This window comes from Electrophorus electricus, chromosome 7 (assembly GCF_041902795.1).
Source record: "Electrophorus electricus isolate QZ-2024a chromosome 7, ASM4190279v1, whole genome shotgun sequence".
Lineage (NCBI taxonomy): Eukaryota > Metazoa > Chordata > Actinopteri > Gymnotiformes > Gymnotidae > Electrophorus > Electrophorus electricus.
The window spans coordinates 13,902,441-13,926,303 of NC_137503.1; the positions used below are offsets into that span (position 1 = coordinate 13,902,441).

The following is a 23,863-nucleotide window of genomic DNA, read 5'->3' on the forward strand; positions in this document are numbered from 1 at the left end:
AATATTTCATACAGGAATGCTAACATTGCTAGCAATGAGTAAAGGTTAGCAGGAAACAATTAGCATGTATGTTATCTTGCTAAATAGTACCCACTATCTTTTCTTGATCTTTAGTTGGTTTGTCATTGTTTTCATGAGATGTTTCTTTAATAAATTAATTTACTTTAATGTCCTTTATGCTTTATGTGCATCAGTGTGAATTGTATGGTCCAGAAGTCATAAAGACAGTCAATAATATTCTAAAATATGAATTGAGCACATTTTTGTTTCACAGGCATTCAGCCCTGGTGTTTAGTTCAAGTTAATGAAAAAACAATTTACGATTTTCTCAGGTTCTAGTTGTGATACATTTTAGTAGCTATGGCAATCATAGGCTAACCAAACATTGTTTAAACAATTATTTTCTGTCATCAATGATGATTCTGAAATGACCCATCACTGTAAGAGGTGAAATGGCTCAATGTCGGCACTTGAGGAATATTAGCTTTTCTACCTGAACTGGGGTGGTAAATGCCAGTGCCAGAGGTTCACAGTCTATCTGAAGCAAGTCGGGTAAGACCAGAGCACGCCACTTTCTGTGTGGAATTAAACAAGTGTAAACACTGTAGAACATGCCCAACCATATGTGACTTCATTTACAGGGAAATAAAAACATGTCAAACCATCATATACACCTTTGACAGGGACATTACCAAATCAATAAATAAAAATATAACGAAGGTGTGTGAATAAATGTCTTAGACCAGCGCGATGCATGAAGCAGGGCCACGACTGAGACAGATATTGTCACACGCAGAGTTATCAAATGTACCCATCGCATAGATAATTCTTGCTATGCTAGGTTTCCTGGAATACATTATTTCAATATTTTTACATGAGAACATACTTGCACACATAGGCCATCTGCATATACTGTAAATCCATACAGATAGTTAGGAATACAAAAAGTCTCCCCACTCTCACTGCAGTGAAATATTGGATAAGTTCTGCTTTAAATACCTTGGACAAGCCTCTTGGACAGAAACATTAGAGACACAGAATACTTTATGTGCACACTGTGTTTTGCTTCGTGACAGTTTACTCTTTACTTTGAAAGCTAGGATACAGGAAGACTCTTCATAGCAGACACTTTAGCCAGTCAGTGGTCAGGAAACAGATTATGGAGTCTCTGGTTATGTGCAGCAGACAGCGTAGTCTTTCAGGCCATATGAGAAAAAAGGTCATTCTCTGTACAAGGCAACTAAATGGGCTCAACGTAGTTGGCGGGGTACAAGCCAAGCTGACCGTTATCCAGCCGCCCTTTACACCAGCCTTGACCATCTTCATCCTCCAGTTTGGTCAGCTCGTCACCTGGTAGGGAAGAGTCAACATTAGGTCTAATTAGCTTTCCCTTCTCAGTCATAATGAAGGAAAGTGGTAGAACGTTGTGAGGTCTACATGGGCCAGCGTTTTCAGCCAAGCCACTCACCTGCGCGGAAGCTGAGCTCATCCTGCTCCTGGCCCTCATAGTCGTACAGTGCCCTCACCCGTACCCCTCTGGCCATGTCCTCCTCAAACGGGTTGCGTCCGTTGGGCTCTGCATGCAGTTCATCATCTGACCACTCTGTCGAGTGTGCCTGGGTCTTCTCATAACTGCTCACGCTGCAACAGTCACCATAAAGATAAAAGCATGTTTTGGCTGAGAGGTCCAGAAATTGACTGGGTTTCACCATCGACAGCAATCGGTAAACTACAAAATTCCACAAAATTGATCAAAACTGGTTTGTTAGGATTCTCCAATTTCTTACAGTTCTCCGGTTTCTTTGAATCCTCTATCCCTTCACTATGGGCCTTAATTCACCATAGACTTTAGTTTCATGGTTTTAAATGATAAAGGTGCATAGTGGAAGAGGGATGATACATTGTTTACAGAAGGGCCTTGCCCTCATTGTATAGTGCCTTCAGCACTCTGGAGTTTTACCTGCTCCTGTGTTCAGCTTGTGGCGTGGAGTGATCCCCTGCAGCTGTGACGTGGGTGAGTGTGACTCCATCATGGTTCTTCTTCATTTTCTCTTTTTTGCTGATGACATGGGTCACATCTGTGTTATACTCCTAAGAAAAAGAATAATTCTGGGTAAGACATACATTCATTCAAAGAAGGAAGTTCATTCAAAATCTCAGGGTAAAATGTAATTAGGGTAATTGTTGAATGTACTCAGCACTAGTGTTACAGCTGCATGTAAAACTTTAAAATGCACATTAGAACAGAGAGCTGCATGGAAATGGGCACTATGGGAACACTGTAGTTCTGTGATTACCAGAAGGATACCAGGACATTTTTAAATAATCCCACAGTGTCAGTGGGAATAGGGTTGAGGTTAAAAATATCCCCATGTTGATGGCATTAAACTGTATGTTAGCAATGTAGTAACAGTAATTAAATGTTCATTATTTAATATAAGCCTACATATTTTTAATATGTGAATTACAAATCCTACTTGACACATTACATCCTTTGCTGTTACTCCAACGCCACCTGGTGGTGTGGTAGTCAATGCTGTACAGTGCTGAACAACCAGCAATTCAAAATAAAAGAAACTGCTACAAACTACGTCATATTTTATTATATGTCTCTCGGACATGGCAGAGATGGGAAGAGGATTTCGATAGAGCATGTGAGGATGGGTGTTAGATTTTGTTAGGGATGTGGGTGAGGGTCAGGGGTAGGCACAGATTTTCATCCCCATACAGCTCTGTAAGCTCAGAACTCACATGTCCCTCTGTCACTTTGTATCCCTGTTTATCCCACGTTCTCTCTTGGGTTTCATTTTGGGTGGTCCAATTAATTATTTGAAACGTTTAGCAAGTTTTAAAATCACATATGGAAAGTAACTCTTTTGAGTTTGTCAACAAGCGCAGTAGTCCAAAATGAAATCCTGTTATTTATTACAGCCAGTGTCACAGTACCACACATTTAGTGGATGGAAAGGAATATTAGAAACTCTATATCAATCTAAATAATATAGTGTACTAAGCAAGGATTTGAACTTGAAACTTGATTTGAACTTGAGGCACCTCTACCACTGCAGGAAAGCATCTAAAATGTTTACATATCATTACATATCATTGCTTTATTGTCAGTGGTCTTCATAGTACAAAACACATACCCAAACATAAATCATTGAGAAGAAAGTGTTTCGTTTAAGATTTAAGTGTTTGCCATACAATGCCAGGAAACCATACTGAATACAATACAGAACCATACAATGCCAGGAAAAAATCATTGTGAATCAATGAACTGAACCAATCAACTAAAGTAACATGATACCTCAAACTGTGGCCAGTTCATGTGCATGTCTGGGCCATGATTACTGTTGAACCACTTGAGATCATCTTGGGCACTAGAGGAGGTGATGGCTCGCTCAAGCTCCCTGTATACTGTGGCATAGCTGCACAGACACAAGATCTAGTCAACAACAGGCAAACACAAACATGCCAATCATTCCATTCATCTGCAGTCACATTAGCACTCGGGTCAGAGCAAACAGAAGGCTAGCTCCTGGCTGACCTTTGGTTCTCGGTGAGGTTGAGGTGGTGCTTGATGTCCAGCAGCACTTCCCGGAGGAAAGCCAACCTCTTGTCCTCAAACTGCTGACACTGTTCGAAAACTATCTCCATGTTCTCCATGTACTGCGGCGTGCACTTGTTCAGTTCGTCCAGAGCCTTCTCGTACTTGTCCTTGGCCTGTCACAGACACAACACCCCAACGCAATTTACAGGCTGAGTTTCACCCACAAACGTAAAGCCTTCCCATGCTTCATAGGCCTGTAATGGAAACCATACCATGTCTGTACTCATCCTACTGGATTGTGATATGATCAGCAAGCTAAATTAAGTTGTAGTCATTGACTGGCACATTGCAATGTTAGGCATTACTCCTCTTACTATGAATGCTTTTGCAATCACTACGGCTACAGATATGCTGATGAATGTTTATTTTACTTATTCAATTTATTACTCATATATGCTGTGATCCTACAGGTCATCTGAGAATAATTTGAGGACAATTTCAGACATGGCATGGCATGAATTGGCCACTACTGTGGTTTGGGATTAAGTGATTGACACGTTAAAGCCATTGAATCGGCCCTGTAGTGTATGTGAGGGTTCATTGGGTGGAACTATACTCTGTTATATGAAGTGGACCAAGGGCACTGATATCATGGTGGTCTCAGTGGTCTCAGTGGGCTTAGATCTACCATCATAGTAAATGTTGAATTAAATGACTTGGACAATGTGGTTTGCAATAGAGTTTGAGTTCAATTGTCTTGCTTATGGCATGAATTGCTAACTATTCTTTTATTTGAGTGGAAGATATCAAAGAGGAAAATAATACAATTCATGTGGAGGATAATACGCAATAATACAGGAAATCAATACAAACTATATTGAGTAATATGTTTACATTGTAAATATAATTCTCTACTCTTCCATTCTGGTAGGCTCACCTTCATAGTATCATTTTTGCACTTGTCCACCTTCTCCTGAAGCTTCTTCAGCTGCTCAGGTGTGATGGAGGCCTCTGCCTTGCTGTTGGCTTCCCGGATGGACGCCAGCTTCTCCTCCTTGCAGGCCATGTGGTAGGACTTTTTTGCTGTCTCCATCTATCAAGAAAGAAGGAGCATGTTGAGGAGTTGAACTTTGGGGTATATAAGTTAACAAGAAACGTGTACAATGTTGTGATTTGCAGTTCTCTTCTAAATATTATGATTTAAGCAGAAATGACATTACACTGACATTATTAGAATAGGGCAATTGGCACCTTGGCTGCCAGAAGTAATTATTGAGAAGTTATGGTGAATTCAACAGAATATTGATTCAGATTTAACAATGGGGTAAACATTGTCAGACCTAGGGCAAAGGCAATTAGCAATTGTACAAATGTACAAACTGCAAGAGTGGGGTAACCATGAAAGCTTAGACAGTAGATAAAGGCAAAGTAAAATGTAAAACTAAACTTGTTTTCTAAAAGAATTGTAATGATGAAGTACAGTAAAAATACTAAACCAAGCAAAAAATGTATATCTGCTTTCATTAGAGCACAAGTTCAAAATGTCATAAAACGTATTACCAAAGAAATATGGTTTGCAACTTAGTTATCTGTCACAATCCAGGTTCGAGCAGTGTCTTTTCCCATGGTGAAACTGATTTAGGCTTTGATGAATCTAGTTCATGGGATCTGAGCAATAGTGCTCTTCTCCTCACCTCTTTCAGCTTTTTGGCCCATGGTTTCTGAGCTTTTTTGAAGCCTTCTTCTGCCTCCTTGGTCTCTTTGAAGCCTCCCATCATCTGCTTATGGTAAGAATCTTTTTGCCAGTTCTTCACTTTCTCAAAGTCCTCATTCACCAGACCATTCTTCACCTCCTGATGGAGTTCGCTCACCTTCTCCGCCTCCGTCATCAGCGCGATCCATGCTCGCTCCACCGTCCCATACTGAGGCCCTGGGGTGGGGGTGGAGAGGGCGGGGAGCGAGACAAACAGAAAAAGATGTTGCAGGATTGGGTAAAAATATAATTATTAAGGTTACATAGAAATAAAAAAACATTCCATTAAATAGTCAAACAACACTGAAAAAGAAAAACGAATTACACTGAGGAAAATGTTTCCAGTTTATCAAAAGTACAGCTTTCAAATTACATCTGTTCAATTATTAAAATACATGGCTGTAAGTGATTCAAATTCACTGAGGTCTGTGTAGCTTGTAGTTGACATTCAGCTGTGACTAAGGGGAAAAGCATTTACCCCTTCAGAAAATTTGACTCTTTTCTTAACATAGGAGGTATATTAGAGCATTTGGGCTATAAACTGATTCAGTACCTTTTTCCACCAGCTGTCTCCATCTCTTGGACCAGTCCATTAGCTGCTGTGAATAGGCCTTCTCTATTTTGGCACGCTCGTGGATGCAGTTCATAAGGTCATTACATAGCCTGTGTCCGTCCTCGATCCGCTTCACTGTTCGCTTGTAGTTCCCCACCTGGCAGACACAAAGATGGAACAAATACAGCAATGTCACTGGAAGATGTAGATCATTAGCTTGATATGTTACAGTTAGTGAGACTAAAAAAAACTACTTTAAATGCTAGCTACGTGTGCAAATTCGACCTTCTTTTTTTTTGTTTAAGGTAAATCATGGCAGCTGATCAAATTATGCTCCTGCACACCCCTAAAATATTCTTAACCCTTTCATTGGAGCCATGACCTAATTCAAGCTTTCCATAGAGAAGTTGGTTGATTCAGTGTTTAAATACATAATGCATATTTACAGATCCTGAAGCGTGTTAGGTATGAGGGAATGGCTGACCTCCCAGAAGCTGTCTGTGACATCATCGGGCCCGGTCTCTTCGTAGGCACCAGACATGCTGTGAGGTTTGGCAGAATGGATTCAAGGTTGTAGACAACTGTAGCACTGTTGACTTCACCATGCACTGCAAGACACAGTAAATAAAACAAAAATTTCTACATGGACAATAGATAATTACAATCCTTACATAATTACTTATTCAATTACTTATGTTATTATGCAAAAAGCTGTTTAAAGTGTCATTAAGAACTTTGATTATAATTCTCTGTCATAAACTATTTGTTGAATAAAATGCTGTGATTCTATTATTTGCTGTAATTGCTAACAACTGATTCAAAAATGATAACTACACTTTTCCCTATTCTATGTACTTATATCAGTATAAATCCACAAAATTTGAACTTTCTGCCTGCAGGCAATGTCCTTAACCTTTTTTCTTCCTTTACACACTGCAATTTCCAAAGCGAGCACCAATGGTAAGTGTCCTTCTAGTTGAATTTGTAACACTGCACATTTTGACTGGGCTTTGATGTTTTGACTACATAACTGATAATGAAACATTGATTTCAGTTGCAGGCTACTTTGGACAACAGAGTGGGTCAATGCACCTGTGAGCAATGTGTCCTGAATATGGTGTTATTTCATCCACTGTTGTGCAAGCAAGGTTATCTAAGATGACGATAAGACCCCTGGCAAGTGAGGAGGTTCAGTAGATCACTGCTTCATATTACCATACTAACTGACTAGTTAAATGTAATTGTTGTTATATTCCATAAATCCATAAAACAACACATCCAGATCTACACTTCCCACTCACAAGATTGGCCTTTTAAAAGAGAACCTCATCAGCATGTTGACCCAGGTGGCGTGTCTGGCTCTTTCAGAAGATTAAAATTGCATGCATTGACAGAACTGAATTATCTCAAACTGACAAGACAATAGTTTCTGATTTAGTAGCACAGAGGAGGTGTGGCTCTCCTGTATGAGATGTGGGAGTGCTGCACTTTTGTTTAATGGGGGCAGTGGTGGGAAAGGGGGAGGGGCTACACAACTATTTGGGTCAGACGAAGCCAAAAGGGTAACGCACTTTCAAAAAGACAAAAGAATATAGGAGAAGAAAAGTGAAAGACCATAAACCACAAAACCAAAAACAAATGAGTGTGTCTGTGGAGTGTAATTAATAAGTAGCTAAAATAACAGTACAGAGGTGTTTCACTGTTATGAATTTGCAAGCCCATGCTAGGCTAATCCACTCCAGTGGCCAGGGGTAGCTTTTGTTCTGGATGCAATCCTCACTTGTGTGTCAGACAAAAGCATTGTAAGCACAGCTAAAATCATTGATTTACTAGCTTAGCTCAATACAGATGTTGATCCTGCAAGATTCTACCAACCTAAGGGCCAATTCATTTAGTCCTACATGCAGAAAACATGCCACAAAGAGAAATAGCATATTAAGTTCACAGAATTAAAAATATTCATGTCCAAGATAACAAACATTATAATGAGTAGATTTTATATCAAATGTGGACAGGATGTTCATATCAATACATAGGTGTGTAAACATGGAAAATATATACCCAGTTTCAACTAAATGCATTTGAGCATGTTTTGTTTAGCTTTCTTTTTTCCAGTCTTTTCTACCAAGGCATTTTCTATCAGAAAGTTAAGATTAATCACTCACACTGGAGGTCGTTCCATGCACAGACAGATAACAAAGCTACCTGGATAACCAGTTATACACGCCGTCCCCATAAGCATAGAGCACGACCTCCACACATGCAGTACGCTGCCAAGGAGCAGGTATTGGACTGAGTCATGCATTGTGCATAGCAGTGCTTCCTCTCCCTTCAGCGCAGACAAAACACAGCCTAGTGCACCCAAACAAAGTGCTTCCTCCAGCCTGCCTACCAGAGCAGCGCCTCAGCCTGCTCCCTTTCCGACCCTGGGTGTTGTTGAGGACCAACAGCGCAGCAAGTGCAGAGGAGACAGACAAAGCCAGAGTGCCCCCCCCGCAAGAGAGCAGAGCAGCGGTGACAATGGAGCCTTACCCACGCTTGTCCATCAGAGAAAGGCAGGGGCTGCCTGTGGGTCCCAGGCATGTGGGGCTTCCCTTCCTGATGGCACAACCGTCTTCTAAGCTCGCTTGTTATTGTTTCTGCTCAGCCTCCTCCTGGACTATGGGTAGCCACTCACACAAACACCTCAAACTGGCTCGACTAATGGAAGGATCCAACCCACACTTGTACGGCGTGGAATCAGGAAAAATAAAAAAAACATGGGATGGGGAGTTTTTAAAGAGGGGGTTTGTGGGTGTTGCTGTGGGATTATGTGTGTGTGTGTGTGTGTGTGTGCTTCTGTGCATATGAATGACAGAGGGGGAATCCAATCACATTCTGCTTGAACAGCTCTAACAGATTAATGTGGTGGGAGGGGGGCTAGGGAGAGGGCGGAACAGTGTTTACAGTGTTTACCTCTCATTGACATTTCGGTTGTCTACCATTTAAATGCAGTTAAGTTAGTTGGAAATTAGTTGGGGAAAATTGAGGAAATGGGATTCCTGAATTACAATTAATGACAAATAACCAAATGTACTACTGGAACAGCAGTCACATTTGGTGTGTATACTGAGAAAGTGAAAGCAGAAATTTCTCTGATCAATACACTGATATATATGGGCAATCTGACCATCATTTAGCAGTTTTGTCAGAACAAGCTCAGAGAGAATGACGAATTTGAGCACAGCCACATTTACTGACATGACCAAATATACGGAACAATTGACTTAATGAAAAAATTGTGGAAATTTAGTTTTTTTGGAAACAAGTCAAATAATGCAGGCATTTCATTCAGATATTCGAAAAATGTGAGATAAGCACACCACTCCAAGATCATTTATATGAGAGTCCACAGTTATTCAGTCTTAAAGTTCCACTGTTACAATGATTTTTATCTATAATCTACAATAATAAATGAACACCTCATTAAAACAACATAGTATGGGGTGAGGGTGCTACCTAAGATGTTTATAAAGCTTGAGTGAATTAAAAAATATATATAAAATGTGCTTAATATCTAAAAATAAAATAAAATTGCATGCATGTAAGAATATTTTTCTCTCATATCATTTTCCTCTTTTAATTAATTATATTTCGAATATAGGAGGGAAAAGGAAAATTATCATTATTATTATGATTATCATAGAAAAATTAATCACAAGCATCATCTTTCTTTTTGTGCCAGGCAAGTAAAAAAAAAAAAAAGGTCATTTGAGCCAGAGCCAGAGCTGGAGGTAGAGCCAGTGGTGGGGAGTGCAGTGGTAGCTGGGTGTGGGGGTAGAGCTAGGGGTCCTGGGGGCCAGTTGGAGCTGGGTGTGGGGGTAGAGCTAGAGGTCCTAGGGGGCAGTTGGAGCTGGATGTGGGGTTAGGGCTAGGGGTCCCTGGGGGACAGTGGAGTTGGGTGTGGTGGTAGGGCCAGGGGTCCTGTGGGGCAGTGGGAGCTGGGTGTGAGGGAAGTTGTGGGGGCAGTGACATGATTGATCACCCTCTTAGCATGGTGTAGTGTGGGCACTGGGAGCTAACGCACAGCCTGGCAGGCAGCTGGAGCAGCCACAGGAAAGCTCTACTGCACTAGTGTAGTGGTCTGAGCACAAGCACATCCCTGAATAAGAATCTGACTTGACCTGACCTGAAATGGTTATTTCATCTTAGATATATTTTTGCTTTAGTCATAACTATATATTTCTTTTTGTTTTGTTTTTTTCATTTTATCCAATTTATTTATTTCTGTTTTAATATTTGTTTTTACATTTTTATTATAATTAGCATTCTTCACTTTTTATATGATTTCTATAAAGTTTTACTTTTATTTATATTTATATTGTCTTTGTTTTGCTGTTTTATTGCTGTTGTGAAGTACTTTGAGCTGATTTCTATATCGGAAAGCTATTTTAATTATTCATTTGCTTGTTTGTTTGTATCTATCAGTACAGCCAACATAAACTAGGACACCATACCTAAACACGCTTTGCCACACAGTAATCTAAAGCTCAACGTAACTGTAATTTCCTAGCGCTGGATCACCACAGCACCTTCTCTGCTGCAGTGCTCCAGCAGGCAGCAGACCAGTGCATCCAAGGTCACCAGTCCCGCTGCTACTGCATCTGCACCCACACCAAGAGCAGAGCAGCACCCCTCTCCTCTCTACCCCCCTCTGTATCTCTCCCTCTCTTTCATTATGACCCATCCAGCTAAGCTAACCTGCTAAAACCACTAAGACATGGTCCTGTTTTGCAGCCAGCCTGACCACAGTTCTTTGCCAGGTTTTTATGTGGACAAGGTTTTTATGGGCTTTGCCCTAATGGGAGTTAAATGTGTGGAATGGAGGGACATTAGCATTCCTGAACTACAAAGCCCAACATCTTTGCCCGGGCTTTAAAGATATTACATTTCGCTAGGATTCAAACACAGCACCCCACGTCATATCCATTCTTCTAAACTACAAACCTTGGGAAGAGATTAATTATTCAGGGCTTTCTGTTACCTGATCATTGTAGCACCTAGCTCTGGACTATCCACAGACACACCAGAGATCAGAGGTCATTTCATTTGAGCCATGGGAGCCATCTTTTCTTCCTTATTTGGAATAATTTGAACATTAAATGTTCTAAGGCCTAATGAGGTTTAGCAATTTGGCAGAAATTCTATACTTCATTCATCTGAATGAATTATACCCTTCAGTTTTTTATTAAACTAATTAGAATAGCTGCATTCTGCAATACAGTTTTAAACCACATCAGTGGTGTTAGGCATCTAAATTATAACTTCTAAATCATAACTTGAGGAAGAAATTTCACCAATCTTCATAATTCAAAGTAACTCTAAAATTACTTTCTATGTGCATTTTAAATATTTTCCAATTAATTGAAAAAAGGAACTTACAAAATAAATGCATGTAAAGAGTAAAGATATATAACTATTTGCCTTTCAAAGCTCAAAAGCCCTGGTTTATTAAAGGTCCATGTATACAAAAAAACATGCAAATTGTTAAAAAAAAACCCAACAACCTCACGTATTATCTTAAAGTTTGCTTTAACAAATAGTCATTTCTACCAAAGGGTGCGCATAGGTCATTGCAAGTAGCTTAATTTAGCACAACTAAGGTGATTTACTCACAGGTGATTAGCCTGAAAGTATTTTTGATAATGGAGATGGCATGTGTAAATAATTAATTTATTGCAAGTAAAGGGCAAGTGCTAATCTTCTATGCAGTCACTGTGATGAGAAGACCACAAGAAAGGAGAATACGTAATGTTGAGACGCTGGGTCAGGAGGCCAAAATAATGCTGATACATTTGCTTATCAAAGCCAATTTGGTTTATTTATAATTATTTTGCTCTTCTTGTGTCTTCTTCTATGCCATCATATCTTAACTTCCTCAGCTGCAGTTTTGTTTCACCCAAAATGTTGAAATTTATTTGTATTTGAATTTATTTGTGCGTTTGTTATTTTTAAACCTATAGCTCCTTAATATACACATTTCTTTGATCTACTCACACCTCTAATTCTGTCATATTAAATATCAGTTTCAGTTTACATTTCCAGTGGATCTCTGTGCTCTCCATGGCTATCAAGAGCAATTAACATATGCAAAAGTATAATTTAAATATTGTCTTTATACACGATGCCACTCATGCAAGAACATCTTCTTTTTTTCTTTTTTTTTTAAATCTCCTGCAGTGCAGCAAACTGCATGTGCAGTCTGTTGAACTGCCCATACAAATTTGCTTTCTTTATTTTGTTATAAATGTATTACTCATTCCTTTCCACTTAAGGCTCTACTCCACGTGCTTTTATCTGTGAATCATCACTAGGAATTTCTACATAAGCCGAAACCAGGAGGCATTTCCAACAGTGGCCCATTTCCTGGTGACCATGAGTTTGCTGTATGCAGATGAGATTGTAAGAAAAGCCACATAAAGAATCTTAGAATGTCACAGCTAAACTTTAAGTGCTGTAGATAAATGCTGTTTCACACAATAGAACCTGCAGCACCATGATGATTTGTGCAATTGCAAAAAAAAAAAAAAAAAGTAAAACATACCAAAGTGATTGTGCTTCATTTTGCAAAATGGGCATTAGTTCAGTTAAATTGGGTTGAAATCATTCATATTAAAAAGGTTATATATTCATTGACTAGGACATATACAAACATCAGATAACTTAAACAGAAGTTGCTTGACCTTGACCTGACACCAAAGCAGTCTGAAATTCCAAAATATATCCACAATCTACACCTACAGCACAGTCCCTTCTCCCTGAGTTATCAGCTTGGCTGCCAGTTCTATCAATACAGAAATGATTAAAGCAAACTTGAAAGGTGACAGCACCATAATAACCAGGGAACCAATTTAATGACCGGGAAAAGAAAACCACACCTTCAAGAAAACATGTCAAATCTCAGAGCCAAAGTTTTCAAATTCAAATTCATATTTATTTCGACAGTGGTTTTTACGACATGCAAATGCTTTACAAATGATTTGGTCCAGGACACTAATGAGCAAGCCTGTGGTGAGAGTGGCAAGGAAAAACTCCCTGGGTGGAATTAAGAAAGAAACTTCGGGAGGACCAAGACTCAAGGTGGAACCTGCTCTCGTTGGACAGTTTTGCAATGGAGTGCTGAAGTGCAACAAATCAAAGAAACTGCGCCACATGATGACGGCAGCCACATTCTGGCAGGTCAATATGAAAAACAGACACTCCGTACCCTGACTGAGAATGTCCATTCATCCAGCATGACAGGTTATTCCTGTCTTTTTGACACTCTTATCCCATAGCTCTCCTACGCATACATTCCCAGGTACAAATATTATTCGGCTGGAATATTGTGAAATGAAAGATGTCTGCTCTTATCGAGACTAAAGGTAATTCTTTATGACGAGATTGCATCTTACCTGAGTATCCCTTATGGAAGTTCAACAGTGCAGGCTTGTAACCGATACTCCACTGAGTGCACAAGTTTTAGCATGTCTGGGATACAGTTGAGTCTGGAACAAAGTATGGTGCCACACCTTGCTGTCAGTGCCACACTATACACACTCACACAGACTGAACTTTGACAGTCTTCTCAGGGACGTGCCAGTCCATCAGTAATAAGCAGGCACGTTGACCGGACACTCCTAGTCATAAATACTGTTGAAGCGTCTTAAAGGAAAAAAAAAAAAAAAGGTTGAACTGAAAAGAAACATTCCTTCATATAAAAACAGCCCCTCTACAATCTAAAGTGTGGCACACAATATAACTCCATATTCATGGCAATCTCTCAAACTGCTAAACAAAACTTGCATCAAACACAATGGCCATTGAAGTGCTATAAAATTATTTAGTATCTGAACTGTGAACAAGGTCTCAGTAAAGTAATAATGTAATGTGTGATGCTTCTTCTACACTAAAAATAGCCATGTAGTAGGATTCATGTGGCAGTCGCGACCTACCCCTATCTGAACACTGGATCTAAGTCATAAGAACAATAATTCAGTATTCACAAATTTCAAAGTATGATGTCTTACTTTAGTTACATTAACTTATTAGTATATAGTGTGGCAGATGGCAGATTTTTCTTCCCCCACTGCAGTGTAATATTTTCCCCGTGGCCCCAAGGGATGTGTGGAAGGACCTCTTATTTTCTGCATTTCAATAACCATCTTGCAATGGAGAGCTTCAGTTTCTACCTGCAGAAACCCACTGCTCACCATAGTTCTTGTTTAGTCAAATGCTACATGGACATACTATGTGAAATCAAATATATTGTCTGATATTTCAGAAGTAGTGTATAGACCCAGAAAGCTACTACCTGACTGTGTGTGTGTGTGTGTGTGTGTGTGTGTGTGTGTGTGTGTGTGTGTGTGTGTGTCATCCTTCTCATGGGTGGCCATATCTTTTTTTTTTTTCATTTGTGAGCCATCTGCAAGAGGTCTGTGAGTTTCTCATCGTTCCTCGAATCTCTTGTAGCCGCACCTTCATCTTAGGGGATATAGTCCCAAAGGCTCCTCTCATCATTGGGACAACCTTTATGTTTTCCTCTTTTAGTCCCTGATATTGCTCAAACTTCTCATATTCCTTCCTTTGGATGTTTCCATCACAGAGGAGTTCCACATCTATCGCCATTGCTGCTTTCTGCATCATATCTCTGATCACTGGGTTGGATTAATGATGTCATTATGCTACTGGAACAATCCATACATTTCGGACACACACACACACACACACACACACACACACATATTTACACACTTTGGTTTAGTATGTCTGGTTCTGATAAATCAAGCCCCCTCCACCACGTCTTAGCTCAGTGACACACTAGGTGTCTAACAGGCATTAGAGCAGGACAGATACAGATAACAGATCACACACAGCAGCCTCTTATGCTGACTATCATGGTACTTACATCAGTCTGCACTGCAGTTTGAAAAAATGCACCATATAATGTCATTCAGAATGGAATTGCAGGGCTATTATTGTACAGACTTTCCAATTTTGGTATAGTTTATTCTGTACTCACACCAAACACCCTACCTTGCACCTACACTGCTGTTAAAAGTACACCTATCATATTGGTGCATTTTGTAAGTGTACAGCTACAGACTATAGCCCACTGTTGCCCTGCAGTCACCTTCTGTCCCATTCATTGATGGTCAGTTTCTGACCACGGGACCACTGCTGACCAGATTATATTTTGGTTTCGCACTATGCTCTCCTCAGCAGTGACACTGTCAACATTATGGCAGGGTTGTGTGTGTTGCATTGGTATGGGTGTATGAGGCTCAGCAATGTTGTATTTTACATGTGTTTATGCCACTGCTGGATTGAGAGTGGACACCACCCAAAAATGTCCTGCTAACAGCAGACATGAAATACACACCAACAAATTCTTTCTATTTAATAAACATTCCTAATAATGTGTTTGGTGTGTGTATACTGCCCTTACAATTCAAAAATAAAGTGGGGTTGATGATACCAAGTATTAAATTATAAATTTTGTCCCTGATGTTGATACTGTATTTCATTACACTTGTTGTTGTTGTTGCTGTTGATGATGCTAACCTGCGTAAACTGCTTCATGGTGGGTGAAAGTTGCTACCAAAAGAGTCTGAATCATGGATTAATTAAACAGTCTAGCAGGCTGTTCTGAATCATGATTTGCTTTGCCCCAGTGTGGGCTCTTCTCTTCATGGTAATGTTGTAGTAGCTCATTAAATAACCCCTACAGTTGATGACTACTGCTAAACAACACACACACAACAGCCCCTCACACACAACAGCCAAGAGAACAATATTCAAAAACACATGATGTCTTTTGTCATTGCTTGTGAGAACATGCTCAGTGCCTAAGGAACCTATATGAATTCAGCCTCTATCTCTACCCTTGCCTGTCACGATATCTCAAGCTCTGTCAGTACCAATATGTCAGGCCATCCTCTTTCCATTGTCCCCTCTCCATCTCTAATCACCTCAATTTACCTCCAGAGACAATCAACTTGGTTCCCAATGGCAGCCAGAAATCAATGCAAAATGCAAGTAGCACAACCAGTTCTAACACGTAGATGTGTTTGTAAAAATGTTTATCTCTTCAGCAGCTGTAGCCGAGTTGCCATTGACAGGGTTCACTGGTGACTCACAGAAATCTATAATATATTCTGCATGGGGCTCCTGCATGATAAGCAAAGCAGTCATCCCCAAAAGGCTGTGTCATCTTCTCCTAACCAAACACAATCTGTTAGTGGCCATGAGAACAAGCTGCTCAGTAATAATCAAGTGGAGCTCAATCATGTAGGCAAATTACTAAATTTATAGATATATTCAGTTGGAGCCAAAATACTCAAATACCATAATTTAAGATGGCTGAGGAAAATGTAATACATACATCTACCAATTGCACTTTCATAATTAAATATGGGAAGCGCGGATCACTACATTCAATACAGAGCAAGTTAAATGTTTCTGTGAAGAGATAATGTTCTCCAAAGCTGTCTGTCTGTAATTTTAATAACACTTACTGAAGGATTATTCATTACCCACAGTTCTGTATACCCATGAAGGATCTACTGTGCAGGTTACAAAATTAAAATAGACTTTACCGGTGATTAGGATCATATTAGCAACTTGTGGTCAACTCCAGGCCCTATTCTTAGCTTCACCCTAGTCTAAGAAAACAAGAGCATTTCCAGGGATCTAACATGCCAGCCAGACATCATCTTCATCTGCTTCCGTAAGTGCAGACAGGCCCCCAGATGGTAAAGATACCAACTGGTTCACTGATGTGACTAGTGGATTACTCGTTCAAGTCCTAAAACAGGCACTGAGGGTCAAATTAATTAATAACCAGGGAGCCTAAATCTTGTTGAAGAGCACTGTGATTGTCTTTGAGCCTGACACATAATCCCACTATTCCCCCATGAAATACAATGGCATGTTTCTTTTCACACCCAGTTTACTGCTGTTAATGAGCAGTGCAGTTTACAACTTGCTTGGACCGAAAGAGTTCCTTATGTTACATAGCTGAGGCATGCTACATCAGCTATGCACCATGACAATATCTCAACAGTACATTACAACAGCATGCAGAATACTGGAATGGATATAAAAGGACATACCAATCTTGGCTCAAAATTCTTTAAGAGCATCCACTCCTCAGAGTTAATCACTTACTGATAAGATGTAATTCATAATGAAATAAGGGAAACGGCCCTGAACTATACACTCCACTGGTTTTGAACTAGTACCATCACCCATTAGAACCACACAGTCAAACACAAATTAATAGGCCTAAGGAATATCTGAATCTAAAGCAATATTACTTTTCCACTTCAATGACACTAGCATGCTTATTAGCAGCTCATACATGATATATACATTAACCTGAACTTAATACAATTCAGTTCATCACACAATTCCAGTATGCCATAATGCACCACCAAGTGATGAATTAGCATGGTACTATTTATACATGTAAGAAAGACATAGTTACAATCCAAGAGTTTGAGCACACTTGACTCAAAGAACAGATGGCATTTTTGTAAATTAAACAAGATAAATAAGCATAATAAATGACAGGATGTCCATTAATTTTGTCTGAGTGACAACTGCATTTACAAGTTACAACATAACGCCAAGCATAACCAGCAGGTCAACTGACAAGACGGCTAGAAGAATATAAAATGTTCAGGACTTTAAAAAAGTCCCTTTGGTACTATAATTTCAACGTTTGTTTTTTAGCAAAAGAGGCTAAGGAACCAGCTCGACACACCATAGCTGTGTCAAGAGTCCTGGCCCTGCAAAACTAACAGGAATTTACAATATGATTGACTCACATTAGACAATTACAACATTTCATAATTATCAGCAAAACAAAACTAATATTTGCCATGCATGTAAGATTGGCCTTTTCTTCTGACCTTTCATGCAGGGCAATTAGACTGGACCCTAAACTTCATAAGAAAATGTTGAATACAACAAAGGTTTCTTTCTTGTATTCAGAGTAGCTGAATACAGGAGTAGCTGAGATTGCTTTTCCAAAATGGTCTTTTGTGAACATCCACAGGGGTCTGGTTGAACAGAAGTTCTAATTGCCTGTGTTATCTGGTGTGCATTTGTGTCACAGGTGTTTTAGTCTGTGTGTGTGTGTGTGTGTGTGTGTGTGTGTGTGTGTGTGTGTGTGTGTGTGTGTGTCTGTCTCTCTCTCTAGCTCTCTCTCTCTCACAAACACACACACACACACACACACACACACACACACACACACACACACACACACACACAAACACAAAGATAAATAATATAAATAAATTTAAGAATTGTTTTCGGGATAAAACGCCTATTTCATCTCCTTAGTTTGATGTCTTATTGTTAGCAAGGCTATCTATTATTTACTTATTACAATATATAATGCATAAATGGAAATGAATTAAATTTTGGATGGATTAAATGTTGTCTTATAAATGAGTATCGTGGCTAACCCCGTAACTCCTTTGGGTAAAACACATTATTAATTCATTAACGGGATAGACTTACAGCCAACCACATGCATCTTGCAACTCCAAGCACGTTTGACAAAATGCAAAAACGAAAAGCATGAATTCAGCACTTCTCAGAATAGTACGAGACCTTTAATTATATGCACTGTACGCGAAGCATGTTGAACTCCCGATTATCCATATCAAATTTGAAATAGCCTTAACAACAAATTTGGACTGCCACTGGTATCGCGCATGCCGCGCGCCATGCGTTGCAATGCCCTATTCTCTGCGGCACAGTTAAATAGTTGTATATAATCATGCGCTGCAACATACCAAAGACGGAGTGGTTAGACTCCAGTCTCCTTGTATATTTAAATCGTCTTCCTTTTCCTTGTAAACGACCCAGGTCTAGATGAAGACTACATCGGCTGTAACAGACGGGGGGGGGGGGGGGGTTCTGATGCGCTAACCCTGGAGGCGCGGCGGCAGATGGGGGATGGTCAGCTACGGGACCGGTGTTACATATTCATGATTATTTTAGAATACAACCCTGGACACTAATAACTAAACTCCAAAACGTAGAAAACCATTAAAATGTAAACAGTGTTATACTGTTCATAAACTGATACTTTAAATAATGTAGAAAATCCCGTTGATTCAACCGGTTCTCTTCTTTGCAATAACTGCACAGAGCCTGTAGACGTGGCTCTGTTTATTACAAAAGTAAGGGTTTTATTTTGTTTAGTTCACTGCACCGTTATCGTAAATTTGAAGATGAAAAATAGCGTGTTGTTTAACTGCAAAATATGGTTAAACCCCAGCAACACTCCAGTAAACTTGGTGGCCTAGAGTAATAATTTTTATTAAGCTGTGTGTGCATAATCTTCCATGATGTGGAATTTTACATTTCTTTTGGAATTCAGAAATATTAGGCTATATCTAAATATTTGGGTAGAAATATGTACCGAGTGTAAATGTGAGAACGTCTTCTTATAATTTATTTCAGTGTAAGCTGCAAGACTACATCATTTTTAGGATAGAATTAAAAGGGCATGACGTGCGCTTTCATTCTCACCCAGCCAAAACATTAAACTCCAGATCAGTAGATGGCAGTACGTAGTATGTGAATACATCAGAAGTGCATCAATAATACGAGAAAAACGACGAAAGTGGTCCTTTCCGGCTCCGGTCTCAGCAAGTGTAAAGGTAGGGAAATCCAGAAGGCGATAAATCTATTAAAAATCTAAACGATCATTTGCGGTATTGTGGTTTTTTTGTTGGAATATGTAAGATCACTACTTTAAAAGTATGAACTTCAGAGTATTTCCCAAAAGCACGGTTTTATATTATATATTTGATGCTAACATCGCTTCGCTTTGAGTAAGCTAGCTAAGGCGGTAAGAATTTTTTTGTCGTGCCTACTGTAATGACATAATACCTAACTAGTTGTATTTTTTATGCAGTTACATCTACACTATTATAATGTTAGCGCGCTGCTAGCTCCTTAGCTATTTTAAATAATGCAGTACCTCTATAAGATAACGAGCTAATTCTGTAACCTAAGATAGCGAGCTTCCTGACTATACATATAGTGTTGAATGTACATACGCTTGAGTTAACTTAATATACTAACGTAACAGTCTGGATAACAACTGATACCAGATAGCGAATTAATGTTCCGAAAGTGTTCTCTTAAGACGTTGCTTAAGTGTTCTGGCGGTAAGCGTGCTTTTGTCTATAAGTTCGTCGCACACCTTGGATATATTATAGTAGGTGCGTGTATAATCCTTGAACCCTCCTCTGGTTGCGCAGATGTTGATGCCCAAAAAGAACCGCATTGCCATCTATGAGCTCCTGTTTAAAGAGGGTGTTATGGTCGCTAAGAAAGATGTGCATCTGGCCAAGCACCCGGAGCTGGCTGACAAGAACGTGCCCAACCTTCACGTTATGAAGGCCATGCAGGTGAGTTTACTGATGTAAATTTTGCATTGTGTGCTGACCTGGATGGTGCATGATAATTATGTACAATAAGTAGTATTTTGTGTGGAACAATCTGAAGGAAAGACGGGTGCAGTACGAATGTGTTGGGCTTTGCTGGCATTAAAATTAAAATGGTGTGTTTAGTGTTAAAACAGCCCCTAAACCTAGAATTCGGAGGTAGTCTAGAGGACTCGTCACTGACATGAACTGTCCTAAAGTGATGCTGGGACCTTTTTCAAAGATCCATGTCGCAGTCACAACGGTATTAAAGTGGTTGTGGACTCAGTCAGGAATGCAGTCACTTTGTATACTAAAAGAATGCAGTGCTGCTGGAGACAAAGGTTTGGACAATTCTGCTACTTGGCCTCAAAAAATGCAATTATTGGGGAGGGGGGTATCTGTTAACTGTACGTCATGTTCTAACCTTAATTAGGAGTATTCAGATCACATTTCGTTGGCTGTGTGCTACAGATTTTCCACCTTCCCTTTACAGAGAAGGCAGGTGTCATGGCAACGTGACCCAATGGGTACACTGACTGTTCAGTCAATTACTAGTTATATAACACAGGACCAGATTTGGATTCTGTTCCTAATACCATGGCCAACATTTACATTTGACATGTACTTTTTTAGAGTAAACATTGACAGTTCATTTAATTTGCTAATGTATAAGCTGCTAAAAGGCTGTTTAAGTACATACTCTAATTATATTCAATCCTGTCCTAGGATTAATTTGAGATGCTGTCAGGATCACATTCGTGTTTTCATTGTTTTTATATGGCAGCATATTGTGATTCAGTTTAGAATTTCACACATTACTGATTCAGCCAAATGCACTTGAAATTCACTGAGGAAATATTGTCATCTGTAGCATCTAAGGCCAGCATCAACAGCAAAACCTATAATCTTGCTGTAGGAAGTTCTTTAGTTCCTGAAACATTATTTTAAGATTATGTAGAGTACTTATGTAATAATGCACTAGGAATCTAAATATCTACATTCTCTTTGTGGCAGTAATAATTGTTGGGGGGGGTTTTTGTGTTAAACTGACACTCCCATCAAAATTTAAACACATGTCTGTCTGCAGCTAACAGTAAAATTAGCTCATAGATCAGCATAATTATGCTATGCTTTTCACTGCCGGTCTGGTGGTCTCATTTCCCCACAGTTTCAGGTCCATCTTGCTCCAGTGCACCCACAACAACTCGTCCGCTAATTATCAAGCCACTTTGTGTTGGAGCAAGTGTGCTAGAATGGGGAAACCTTGAGACTACAAGACAGTGTCTCCCCAGGAGTGAAAATGAAAACCCTGATGTCTTGTTGTTAAGCCTCTAAAAACTTGATGCAGGAATGCCTCCTGGAAATTAAGCACTCTGCAACTTGAGATGTCTTAGGTTGCTGCCCTTGGCACTTGTGCCTTTTTCGGAAAAGTAAAATTTTTTAAATGGTCGAGCCTCAGTTTTCTGCAATTAATATGAATGTATATGTTGAAAAAATGTTTCCTGTTGCTGATGCATTTCACATCTCGTTTGTCAAATTTGAAGGCTTCAAGCTGTCATGTGCTACACTGAATGAAGACTTTAATGTAAAACATACTTTCAAGTGAAAGTTCTTTGAGTAAACGACGTCCTAAAAGTCTCTCTTGTCTTTAGTCTCTGAAGTCATGTGGGTATGTCAAAGAGCAGTTTGCCTGGCGCCACTTTTACTGGTACCTGACCAACGAAGGCATCCAGTACTTGAGGGACTTCTTGCACCTGCCACCTGAGATTGTACCTGCCACTCTCCGCCGCCAGACCCGCCCTGAGACAGCCCGACCACGCCCTAAGGGTAACGCTCGTCATGTTTCTGCTGTTTACTTGATTGACTGTTCTAAATAAATAGATATTCCTAATTTTCTTCACTCAGGTTTGGAGGGGGAGAGACCAGCACGTCTGGCGCGTGGAGAGGGAGACAGAGATGCATACAGGCGATCTGCTGCTCAGCGTAAGTACTTTCTCTTCTATCCATGTTAATGGCAGTAAACCAATAACCCACCCCAATATCTAACAACTTGGTACATTTTGTTGTACTGGTGTATGGAATCTAATTCCTCCACATATGGTCTATTTGTGTAGCTGGAGCAGACAAGAAGGCTGAAGCAGGTGCAGGAGCTGCTACAGAATTCCAGTTTGTAAGTAGTACTCCTTGTGTGTTGTTACTGTACTGTAAACTAGCACTGTGCGATCCAACTAAAATCCCATATCCTGGTATAGGTCATTTCATATGGACATAACAATACCCATTACAATATTGCATATTTTCAGGAAAGACCTATTGGTGTATGTGTCTCTCATATATTCATATATATATATATATATATGTGTGTGTGTCTATTTTATTTAGAACCTTTGTGCAATTTTGTGATTGTGCAAATAAGAACCTATAAAACATAAATGCTGAAAATAATTTTTTTTTTAAATGAAAATACTCCCTTATAGTTGCAAACAAAAATAATGCTACTAAAACATGAATATGGCTAAAATATCAAAGCCAAACATAATACACAACACTTAATCTTTAATATTTATATATACTGTGAACTGCTTAATAATGAGGAAATTCTCTCTCTCTCGCTCTCTCTCGCGCTCTCTCGCTCTCGCTCTCTCTCTCTCTCTCTCTCAGAGAGGTGGCTTTGGGCGTGGCCGAGGACAGCAGCCACAGTAATTTACCACATGTGTATAATAAAGTTTTCAAAACTGTCTGGAACCCTGTCTTCAATTTTCCCAAAGAGAAATTACTAACATATCACATTTTGTATTGAATTGTGTGCAGATATGGTTTTGGTGACCTAGCATATTCCTGTAGTAGGTTAACAGACTAGGCCGAGAATCACTAACATTATCATGTTACTGAAACTTTATCTGAAATATTGACACTCCCTGGCAAATGCCCTTTAAATGCTACTTAGTCAAAATGCAGGTTGTATAAAACCATAACTCATTCATAGTCAGGAATTGGTGGCATAAAGTAATAAGTGAAACTTTATAAAGGTTGAGTTAATTGGCTTCTTTCTTGTCGAATTGTATTTCAGCTAAGATCTGTATCTTCTGCAGTTTCACACAACACAAACATGTGAAACACCTTAAGCAAGTAAATGTTCTTTAGGACAGTGTTTGAAACTAAAGTTTGTATGACAAAACACTAGATGTTTCAGGTCTTTCCCTGCTCCTTTATGCTTGATTCACCAAAGTTTAGTTATAGAAACATCTGCCTGCTTATTTGATCACATTAAAAGAGGCTTCATCCCTTGCCTTGACTGCAATAATAAGAAAATAAACATCAAATCCATGATCAGATGATGTTCCTGTAACTCACCTTGTAGAACAGGTCATGGGTATGATTCTCAAGCGCACACACCATTATACAGATACTGCCTGTTAAGTAAAATATATAAACAACTCACAATTACTGAGTTAATGTTTCATCTACACTATATTCGCTCGTCTGCCTTCTCACGCATACGAACTTAAGTAACATCTCAATCTAAATCCAGA

General features: G+C 39.5%; 2 protein-coding genes across 4 annotated transcripts; one reads left to right on the top strand and one right to left on the bottom strand.

Moving 5' to 3' along the window:
• Positions 1-590: 590 nt before the first annotated feature.
• On the bottom strand, positions 591-18,795 carry pacsin1b (protein kinase C and casein kinase substrate in neurons 1b). Of its 3 annotated transcripts, none has more exons than XM_027000686.3 (10): positions 18,684-18,795; positions 6,341-6,464; positions 5,857-6,013; positions 5,245-5,480; positions 4,488-4,643; positions 3,548-3,723; positions 3,308-3,428; positions 1,961-2,091; positions 1,469-1,641; positions 591-1,350 (listed from the first exon to the last, which is right to left on the bottom strand). In XM_027000686.3, the coding sequence occupies exons 2-10, from the start codon at positions 6,395-6,397 to the stop codon at positions 1,241-1,243; spliced, it is 1,317 nt and encodes a 438-aa protein (XP_026856487.1). In that variant the 5' UTR covers positions 6,398-6,464; positions 18,684-18,795; the 3' UTR covers positions 591-1,240. The 3 variants fall into 3 exon arrangements, with proteins under 3 accessions (XP_026856487.1, XP_081574498.1, XP_081574499.1); XM_081718372.1 differs by lacking the exon at positions 18,684-18,795 and adding an exon at positions 13,290-13,404; XM_081718373.1 differs by lacking the exon at positions 18,684-18,795 and adding an exon at positions 8,389-8,546.
• Positions 18,796-19,447: 652 nt separating this feature from the next.
• Positions 19,448-23,068, top strand: rps10 (ribosomal protein S10). The gene is made up of 6 exons (XM_035524690.2): positions 19,448-19,556; positions 20,163-20,312; positions 21,983-22,157; positions 22,236-22,313; positions 22,445-22,500; positions 22,992-23,068. The coding sequence occupies exons 2-6, from the start codon at positions 20,163-20,165 to the stop codon at positions 23,031-23,033; spliced, it is 501 nt and encodes a 166-aa protein (XP_035380583.1). The 5' UTR covers positions 19,448-19,556; the 3' UTR covers positions 23,034-23,068.
• Positions 23,069-23,863: the final 795 nt, after the last annotated feature.